The sequence below is a fragment of the Mastomys coucha genome, unplaced genomic scaffold (genome assembly GCF_008632895.1).
Source record: "Mastomys coucha isolate ucsf_1 unplaced genomic scaffold, UCSF_Mcou_1 pScaffold15, whole genome shotgun sequence".
Classification (NCBI taxonomy): domain Eukaryota; kingdom Metazoa; phylum Chordata; class Mammalia; order Rodentia; family Muridae; genus Mastomys; species Mastomys coucha.
Window position 1 is genome coordinate 160,001,173 of NW_022196897.1, and position 10,347 is coordinate 160,011,519.

Genomic DNA, 10,347 nt, shown 5'->3' on the forward strand with positions numbered 1-10,347 from the left:
AAAAAAAAAAACCTAAATTAGGAAATAAGAAAAAGTAGAAGTAAGGAAGGGAGAGAGGGAGAGAGGGAGGAGAGGAGGGAGAGAGGGCTTTTCTCTCCAAGCTCTGTCTTTCTCAGGGATCCAGCACTGCCATAGTACAGTAAAGAATTTTGGGTGGGCAATATAGTCATCTTCTCTTGAGAATTTGTACACAGACAAGAGAAGCAGCACACACATGCACACACACACACACACACATGCACACACACATACACGCATGCACACATGCATGCACACATACACATGCACACACATATACACACACACATACATGCATGCATATACACATACACGTATGCACACACATACATGCATACCCACATACACGCATACGCGCATGTACACACACACACACACACACACACACACACACACACACACACACACACGGAAACCTAACTGGGGTGAGGGAAGGAACACAAATAAGGAAAAGGCCTCTGTCTTCAAACTCTGAGGACACATGCTTCTGATGTAATGCTTAGCAGAGTTGTTCAGTGACAGCCACAATAAATGAGGATGGGAGACCTCTGTATCCAGGGCAACGGGCAACTAAAGAGCTCCTTGTATCTCTTTCCACTCCTCCCGACCACCACACCCACATGACCTTATTACTACACCATATAAGACAAATCCAGTCATTAGACGGCAGCACACAGTGATGAGACATGACATCCCAGCAGCCCTGGGAACCACATGTGTGGAATGCCGATCTTCACTGAGTTGCTTGGAGCCAACTATTCTTTACAGCCCATAACCACAGCATTCTTCTTAAATAAATGCACAAATAAAAATGAGCTCAAAATAGGGATGACGACAAAAAATGAGGAAGCCTTACTGTGAAAACGTGTTGAGAGAAAGCAGGCTTCTGACGATTAGTTATAATCGCAGAATGCTAATGGCCTCCCTGCAAGCAAGAGGAATTATAATTGGTCTCCAGTGGCCTGTTTATCCTGTCTAGATATAATTACAAGATACAGCTCTCACAGTTTTCACCAATCCATTCACCCGACAACTAACATTTATTCAGCACTGACTCTGGGCTTGGCCTTGTTCTGGGTGCTGATGGCACAAGGCCACAGTGACCCCAGGTCAGAGCTTGCCACTTCAAGGGACAGGTAAATGGGACTTCATAACTCAACTGCTAAGTGAAAGGAGATGGACAGGCAGCAGCCTGTGATCACAGAGAGGAGGGTGTCACTAACGGTGATCAGGTGTCAGGAAAGATGAGAACAAAGCACTGCATACACAGGTGACGCCCCCACAAGCAGGCTGCATGGTCTAACTGGTGCAGCAGGCTAGCTAACGGTCCCAATCATGCAGACACCTAAGATGCTGGGATCAGAATTGACTGGTTACGATTCCCAATGAGAATGAACACTGAAGAAAAGAGAGATGTGTGTGTTATCCATGTGACAAGTCCTCTCCCGCAGAGCAGCCTCCTTCTGAGTTGGCATGTGCTTATGTATATACAGATATCCCAGTATTCAAACACGGTACACAGAGAGCCCAGAGAGCAGGAGGCACTGCCCGGCCCAGTCTGCTTCCATCATCTAGAAGCCAATGGCTTCCTGAGTATTTATTACCACAGAGTTTTGGGGTATTACCCCCAGAACCAGACAACATTCTCCTTGGGGAGCTCCACAACATATATGTGGGCCTCTCCTCTTCCAGCAAAAGTACCTGCATGCTACATACACTGTCACTTCCCAGCTCCTGGTGTTCGGGACCCCTAACTTCCAAGCTCCAGGAAGAGAACTATACCACAGCTGGGCCAAAGAACACAAGACCTGCTTCTCCTGTGGGGATCCGTGGAAAGATAAGAAGCCATCCAGACACAGAGGAGAGAACAGAGCTAAGGGTGCACAGTAGGGCCTCAAGTCACAAAGCGGAAGCTAATTTCTTGGGCAAATGCCCTGTGGGGATTGCTTAGGGGAGGCTTATTTCATTTCCCAGTGGTTGGGAAGCAGGACAGACACTGCTGATAAGAATGGAGTAGTTGAAGATAAAATAAAATAAGAATGCTGCAGAAATGCTTTCAGCATTGGTCTCCTCAGCTCTGTCAGTCTTTAGGGATAAGGTGCTTGACTGCCAGCTGTGACCTTGGAAACCTGTCGGACCAATTTCTAAATGAAAACGGAGATCTACTTGGCAAAGTTCGCTGCCCAACTGCCAAACACCCCGGCTGAATGCTATTATCCAGGTTCATTTTGCAAAGTAAATTAAATTTCTTTTAGAGAAACTTGAAATTTATAAAAGAACCCTGGAGAATTTGAATTTTAATAATCAATTATTCCTCAGACTGATTCATCTTATAAACATATGGAATATGCAAAAAATTAAATTAGTTTAAAAATCTAGACCTTTAACGCATAGTTGAAAAAACACTTTTATATAAATGAAGAATAATTGCCAAATGTTCTGACACTGCAATATAATTTTTTAGCTACATGGCGTATAATGCTTTTGCACTGTGGGGAGGAAATAACTCCTCCCTCGCACTCACTCCTCTCTGAACAAGAAAGCAGCTCTCTGCCCACCATACTCATCATCCAGGCTTAGGAGTTTAAAGCCACTTATGCAAAATTATTTCCTGAAAGACTGAACCAATCCTGCAGCTCTGAACTATAATTCGAAGAAGGGGTCAAGCACACAAGCCTCATCTGTACAGGGCAGTGAGGGGGTAGCTGCTAAAGGAAATGAGATGGCTCACGATGGGCCCTGAACACAGAGAAGGAGCAAGGCCAGGCTGGGGCACTGGGTAAGTACAGCAGAAGCCAGCCCACCACCTACGCAGGAGGCAGGAGGCAGGAGGCAGGAGGCAGGAGGCAGGAGGCAGGAGGCAGGAGGCAGGAGGCAGGAGGCAGGAGGCAGGAGGAGGCAGCTCTGGCTGCCTATGAAGTCCCTTAATAATGATATACAGCCTGATACCACTGGATACTACATGGAAAACCAGCATGGCAGGCCAGATCCTGAGCATACCCCCCTGCTCCTGCAAGTGTGCTGCCATACCCACCCATCAGGGACTGCTTGCTGGTCACACCCCTCCTGGTCTAATATGTTCATAAAACACAGTAGATGTATTGAAGGTTTTTTGACTAAGTACTGTGTAACACATTACCTCAAACACCATCGCAGGCCCCGGACTTTGAGAGACAAGGCCCCACACCCCTAGGCTGAGCTTTCCTGTGAGACTGGGCATCCCGCCCAGCAGCAGCATGAACAGTATAAGTGGCTGGTGCCTGGCACTCACTTGGCTGAGTCTTCTCCAGCCCTGGTACTCCAAGAATGAGCATGTCTAAAGACAGGATCAAGGTTATCCATGAAACCTTCCTGAATAAGCTCTGACCACCTTACTCAGGGAATAGTGCTGGCTGAAGTTCAACTCTTGTGAGAATTCAAGTTCTGCATTAGCCACCAGCTGTGCAAACTACTCCCAAGGAAGACTTACGCTCATGGCCTCCTTTCTGCGTACATCATCACGGCTGGGAACAGACCGCTCCAGCAGAGTGGGACATACTTCGGCTTCAATGTCACACTGAGAAATGAGACCTTGCTCCAGAAGAGCCAGTAGCACTTCCTGGCTGGATTTTCTGACCTGGAGGGAAAATGGTAGAAGGTGAAGCAGGAGGTGGGGTAGATGCCTTCTCAGGATGGAGACAGGCCTTCCAGAGCAGCTCTCCATATCCCTCTGGTTCTGCCCTTTGTCCCCTTGCCTGAGAGAGCCCCAGCCTCCTGGTGCAACCATTCCTCCCATACGTACACTTTTGTGTATGATTCATAATCATCATATGACTTGCAGAGGGTCACAACACAGGCAGCAGGTGACAGGACATCTTACTCTCTTACATCTGGCCACTGGAACAGGTGTCAGAATGAAAGACAGCACCAACTCCTGCTACTCTACAAACCTGGCCTGCCATACCCAAGATCTGAGCTGTCCACTGGAAGAGCCTCACCACTGTGGAACATGCTACAGAAGTAAGATGCCTCTCATCCTTGGCCACTGTGGAGTGGATCAGCATCAGGTGCAAAGGGACCAGAGGCAGCTAGAGACATTTTTTTTTTTTAATGACAGCACCTAAAATTTCCATTTTTACAGAGAACAGTTCACTGTTAGGAGAGGAAGGCAACAAAATCGTAATGGGCCCCAGAAGTGAACAGACATGGCCATGGATGGTCAGTCCACAGCAGGGTACTATGGGCAAGGGGGCAAGCCCCAAGGCTGTGGCCACAAAGGCTGTGGCCACAAAGGCTGCATGGCACTAGGGTTTCTGACCTGACTGAAGGAAAACAGTGCTCCAAAAAGATCACTCTGCCAGCAGTGCTTCCAGGGAACTGCGGCCAATGAGAGATGAGCACAGGAGATGGGCAAAGTAGAACCCTTGCTGGCTGGCTGTGTCAAGAAAAGTGATGCTGTAGCAATATTAGCCAGCCTGGCGACAAGACTGGGTCCTGCTATGATGGGTCAAGTGTCAACCTGACTGAGGAGCTACCATGTGCCAGGAGCTAAAGACAAGAGAAAGCTATGAAACACAGAAACAGCTCTGGACCAGGCTGGATGGATGATACTCCCTTGGGGGGTGCACCAGGAGGGGGTCAGAACACTCCCAGGTGACTGTGACAGACACATATAACACAGTAGGGACATGGCAGGACACTCACAAGTGTCTACCGAAGACACAGAGAGGGCATCAGGGACTGGACAGTCACAGGGGACACAGAGACAGATATCCAAAGACAGAAGCAGTCACATGCAGTGGTTAGTTGGTGCCCTCCAAAGATATATCTTTGTCAATCTCTAGAATATGCAGCTATGAATGTTAGAGTTTTGATCTTGTTCATGAATTGAGCTGCTCTGTTCCACATACACTCCCTGCTAAAATGTTCTGTTCCACACAAGTCCCAAAGCAACCGAGCCAACTGGCCACGGCACAAAACCTGTGAATCCAAGAGCCCGATCCTACCTTTCCTCCTTGAAAGTGTTCTATGGTACCAGGGCTTAGTGCCACTAAGTCCCCTTTCTAAAGCTTCTTTAGAAAAGGACATTTAACGGTGTATTAAGGACCCAGCATCGTGGTCATAAATGTCACCACAGGCATTATGACAAGAAGAGGACATATGAAGGAATCTAGAAGTGGCAGCATCCAGCAGCATGATCACCAGAGGCTCGGGTGACAACTGTCTGGGGACAGTGGCTCTCCTGAAAGCACCTTGCTGGGACCTCTGTCTGCAGAGCTGTGAGCTCTAAGGCCCAGAGGCTCGGGTGACTGTCCGGGGACAGTGGCTCCCCAGTGACAGAAGCAAGGGAACCTGTATGCAACAGGCACTGAGGGTGATCTGAGGCAAGCCTGAGAAAGGTCAGAGGCCACTAAGACCTCTGGGTACCAATACACCTAGCACTGAGTGCCACCAAGGGCTTAAGAGCACAGAAATGACAAGATCATGGTATGCTACCAGAGTAGTGACCTGCGGTGGGTCCAAAGGATAAGCTTGGGTAAAGAGCTCCTGGCCCTACAGACAGAGAACCAAAGGGGAAGTGGGGACCCTGCTTAGGAAAACCGTCACAGAAGCCAAAGGTGACACTGACACTGTCTGGTCTACCAACAACCAAAGCAGAGGAGACGGGAAAGTCATCAGGCAGGGTGGAGAGCAGGCTCAGTTTGCAGGACTCTGATTTCTCCTGTCCCCTTGTCTTCTGCACCCCTACCCTGCCCCAGTGACAGCGGCCCCAGAGGTCAAGCTGCTTCTCACTTGTGTTCTCCTTGGGGCCATGAGGCAGATCTGGGAACACCTAAGACAGGACACAAAGCAAACAAGTGCACCAACACTTAGCTGTCTGAGGCCCAGGGGACAGCAACTGGGGATGGGAGGACACAGGCAGGCTTAGTGAGACAGCAGAGGGTGACGCTGCAGGTTTCCTGACTCCAGCTCTGGGATCTACATGTTGAGCTCCATGGTTCATTACCTGAGCTTCAGAGCCTCAGTGTCTTCACCTGTGAGACTGGACACTAATACAGAGGTTCCAGATGTGTTGGGATGGCTCTGGATAAAGCCACAAGGTGGAAGGAAGCATCGCAAGTCAAAAGTGTGTTAAGGTGTGTATGTGGGTGCAGGGGGTCATGTCCATTATTCCAGTAACCCGGATGCTGAAGCCACAGGCCACTGTGAGTTCCAGGCCAGCCCAAGCTACAGAATGAGACCCTGTATCAACTCAAGCAAGCAAACAACAATGCATTTACTACATTTAACCTACCAACAGCCTGGAGACCTCAAATGTGCTGACTGATTACATTTTTAACAGCAGGAAGTCACCCAATCTAATAGAAAAGTGCTGCATCACTCAGGTAATTGGTTGACTATAGTATCGAGAGTAAACTCCATCATGGCCATCTGCATACACCACTATAAAGAAGGTATGGGGAGGGGGGGACTGGCTAAGCGTAAAAGGCCTCTCAAGATGCAGAGCTGAGAAAAGTAGTCAGGACACATGATGCTCAGATGGCTGTTGGCTCCTGCTGTCCCCAAAGTCACCCTGACCACAGGACAAGAAGAGGTATGTCCAGAATCCGAGCCCGAGGCACTGAAAGGAGTAAGGGGCACATCTGGTCATTTTCCCTTCACATCATCTGACGGAGCAGCGCGATGACAGACATCCAGTTCCGATCTCAAAAACCCCAAGTAGCAACAGTGGCACCTGGAACACAGATCGGGCAGAGATCTGCTAACTGGTGAACCATCTCAGGTAGGAGCCGGGGGTACAAATGTCACAACTGAGAGCTACACAGGCAGTGCACTGGTTGCAACAGGGGAAGGAGCAAGCACAGTTCCACAAGCACAGCAACGCACTGTGCACGGTGTTAACATCCCACTGAGAGCCCGCTTCACAAGTGGATGACTGTGACAATCTACTCAGTACAGTCACCTGCAAGAGACGGCAGTGCTCTGTAGCGGGAGGGGACAGAGCACTTGTCACCACTGCTGTCACCTCTGCAGCCACACACAGCCGAAAAAAACTTGTTACATAAACTGGGAGGAGACTGGTGTTTATTTTATGGTCCTTCTCTCAAGTGATTAAATTTGTCAAGATAATTTTAAAATTGAAAGTGTTTTTAAAACAAGAGCACTGTATCTTCCAATGAGCCGATTAGCTGAGTTCAACAGCTCCATAACTAGCAGCTACTGGGAGCCCAGGCCCAGGCAGAGGGAGTCACATTACCCAAACTGAGCAGGACATGGGGCTTCTTCAGATCCTCTTTCAAGGAGATCCAGTGTAGGAGGTGAGGTCAAAGCCAGGAAACAAGGAGGAGGGAAACTGAGGCACAGAACCACCAAAGCTGAGAGTAAGCAGAGTGAAGACACGTCAGAGGATAGGTAGATGAGGCAGAAGGGCTGGGGGAGGCCTGCTGAGGACAGGAGCGTCCCAGCTGCCCGGCTCTACAGAACTTCAGTAGCCTGGGACCAAGTACCAGATCCTGGGCTAGGTCACAAAGGTTTCTACAGCGAAGGACTTGGATTTGATGACAGGCAAGAAGTTCACGGACACTCTAGAGTAGCCTGGACAGTTCCCAGACAGACAGGTGAGGCTCAGAGCACCTGGTCTGCTATCTAGCCACAGCCTCATTTCCCATACCCCAGCTTCCTGCCATCTGAAGCAAGAGGGAAGGAGTGAGTGGCAGGTGCCATACTCACCAGAGTGGTGGCATGGACAGGAAACACCCACAGCGGATACAGGGCCCGAGGCCTGATGTCCAGAGCAGCCCAAGGAGCACTGTGTGAGCACAGCTGCAGGGCTGAGGTACTGCCCAGAGATGCGGACAGCGCTCCTGACCTGTGTGACTCTGCAGCTGAGGTACTACCCAGAGATGCGGACAGCGCTCCTGACCTGTGTGACTGGGTCGCTGGTAAGTCCTCCCACCAATGAACAGATTGACTGGTCTGGCACAATAGGGCTCCTACCCTAGCCTGAGGCAAACCCACCCATGTCACTACTAGAACTCTGACCACAGAGCCTCTGAGCACTGTCAGCAGTCCAATGCTCTTCCAAAGAGCCAGCACCTGTCATGACAGGAGGAGGCTGACAGGAGAGGAGAGAAGGGCACTGAGAGAGGCAGGCTGGCTCCGGGAAGTGGGTCCTCATGAGGTTAACGGTGGGGTGGTGGTGAGGGTGAGGACGCAGCCCCCTCGAATCTACTCAGTACAGTCAACTTTCTCATAGCTCTGGTTTTGAAGGAGGAAAGGCAAGATGGAGACAATGAAGAATGCAGCATCCGTCTGATTGGATGTGTTGGTTTCCAGAGTCCCCAGGCTGTAGCCTGGGGGAACTGAATACATCAGATGGTGTTCTGTTCACTGCAAGAGGAGATGAAGATTGAAGGCCTCTATTTTCTCTGTGATGTAAAAGGCAAGGTCACTGGCTGGGCGAAAGGCAGGGCAAGGTGAGAGGCCTAATGAGAATGGCAAAGGTCTAAGGAACGGCCAAGGATAATGGGAGAAACAGCTGATGAGGGACAGGGGAGAGGATTGCCACACAGCGCTGCACGTCCAACCGCGACTGGAGCCCATAAATTTCCAATGGCACCAATCAGTACGTGATAGGCCTCCCTCCCACAGACCAAGCTCAGCAGGCAAGAGCTGAAGAAGCAGAGCCAGGGTGGCAGAAGGAACAAAGGAGCCAAGGAACAGGAAGGTGATGTGGCCCTGAGAGGGTGGCAGAGCAGAGCACAGCAGCAGGACAGAATTGCACCAAGGTAGACATGATGTGGCTGCGGAGTCAAGGGCCAGGAGGGAGCAGAATACAGGAAGCCAGGGCTGTGAGGGCTGAAGGCCAGCTGCAGTGGGAGGGACACCAGGGGCACAGCAGGTGGCAAAGGGACACCCTGGTGTACACAGAGAAGCAGCTGGGACTGCCAGTAGGGAGAGCCTCCCAGTCGCTGATGTGTCTCCTCAGCAGACTCAGCAGTTCAATACTGGAAGCAAAGCACACTCCCACCTCACCCTTCTGGAACAACACAAGACAGCAAAGATAGGTGACCGAGGTCCAGAGGAGGTCAAATCCCTGTGGTCTCCTTTTAAAGACCACACCAGGAGAGAATGGGCAGCCAACAGAGGGGTTAAGAGTGAGCTGCTGCTCATGCTGCTCACCCTGCACAAACACCAGCAAAATGAAAGCCAGTGGAGATGATGAAGAAACAGGAGGATGCTGTGTCCCTCAGACGAGCATGCTGAGGGCAGAAATCTGTCCTGCTCAGCTCTTCCTCCCCAGGCACAACACAGCAGGCTTGGCTCCTAATGGGCACTCAGGAACTGTCAGAGCAAATGAACGAATGGAAGGAGCCACCCCATGTTATGATCAGACTCCGGTGAGAGAAAATGCAAAGATAATCATAATACCCACGGCTCTCTCCTTATCCGAAAACTCCATTGCATTCTGTCACACTGGGTAACAGTTAAAAATGACTGTTGTCCTTTTTAAGAACAGCAGATCAAGAAAAACCACAAACTAAATGTTTAGAATTTCTTGAAAATCTAAACATGGTATGTCATTAAAAATTAAAACACTCACATCCTGTACAGAAAGTCATCTTTGAAATATACCAATAAAAACAGAAAGGACAGATGTTTCCTTCACTCTGTGTGTGTGTGTGTGTGTGTGTGTGTGTGTGTGTGTGCGCACGTCCATGGATGTATGCATTCCATGGCATGTGTGTGAAAGCTTTTAGGAGCTGGCTCTCTCTTCCAACCTTGTTTCTGCCACTGTGCTGCACACTTAGGGTAGCTAGCTCTTGAGTTTCTTTTGACTGTCCTGTCTCACTTTCCATCATGAGCAGGAAGGCTGGAATTACGGATGTGCTCCTCTGCACCAAGCCTTTGTGTATGGGTTCCAGGTACTGAACTTGGGTCTTCAGGTTTGCACCATCAGTGCATTTAGCCCCTGATCAGTCCTTCTGATCCCTTCAGCAATGTCCAAGATGCAAAAGACCAGAAGGCTCTCCAGCATCCAAGAGCATATGTGCTATCCCTGTCCCCAGCAGCTGAAACTGTAGGAAATGGGAGCAAGACCCATGTGAGTCACTGTCCCAAGCATAGGACATATGACATTCAGGAAAGCAAGCAGAGCAGCAGGAGGGGAGGCACAGACACCTGAGAAAGACAAGGTGCAGGACACATGGTACAGCCTGGAAGTAGCAAGACTGGCAAAGCTTGAGGAAGAGTCCCAGATCAGAGGGAGCCAGAGGGAAGGAAGGAAGGAAGGAAGGAAGGAAGGAAGGAAGGAAGGAAGGAAGGAAGGAAGAGAGGGAGGGACAGAGG

The 10,347-nt window shown here is 49.9% G+C and overlaps 1 protein-coding gene across 1 annotated transcript in view; it reads right to left on the bottom strand.

Moving 5' to 3' along the window:
• LOC116091841 overlaps positions 1-10,347 on the bottom strand; it is a 75,011-nt gene that overhangs the window by 12,457 nt on the left and 52,207 nt on the right. The window contains exon 5 of the mRNA XM_031373286.1: positions 3,488-3,634. Coding sequence (XP_031229146.1) covers positions 3,488-3,634 — 147 coding nt within the window. The remainder of the gene's footprint in view (positions 1-3,487; positions 3,635-10,347) is intronic.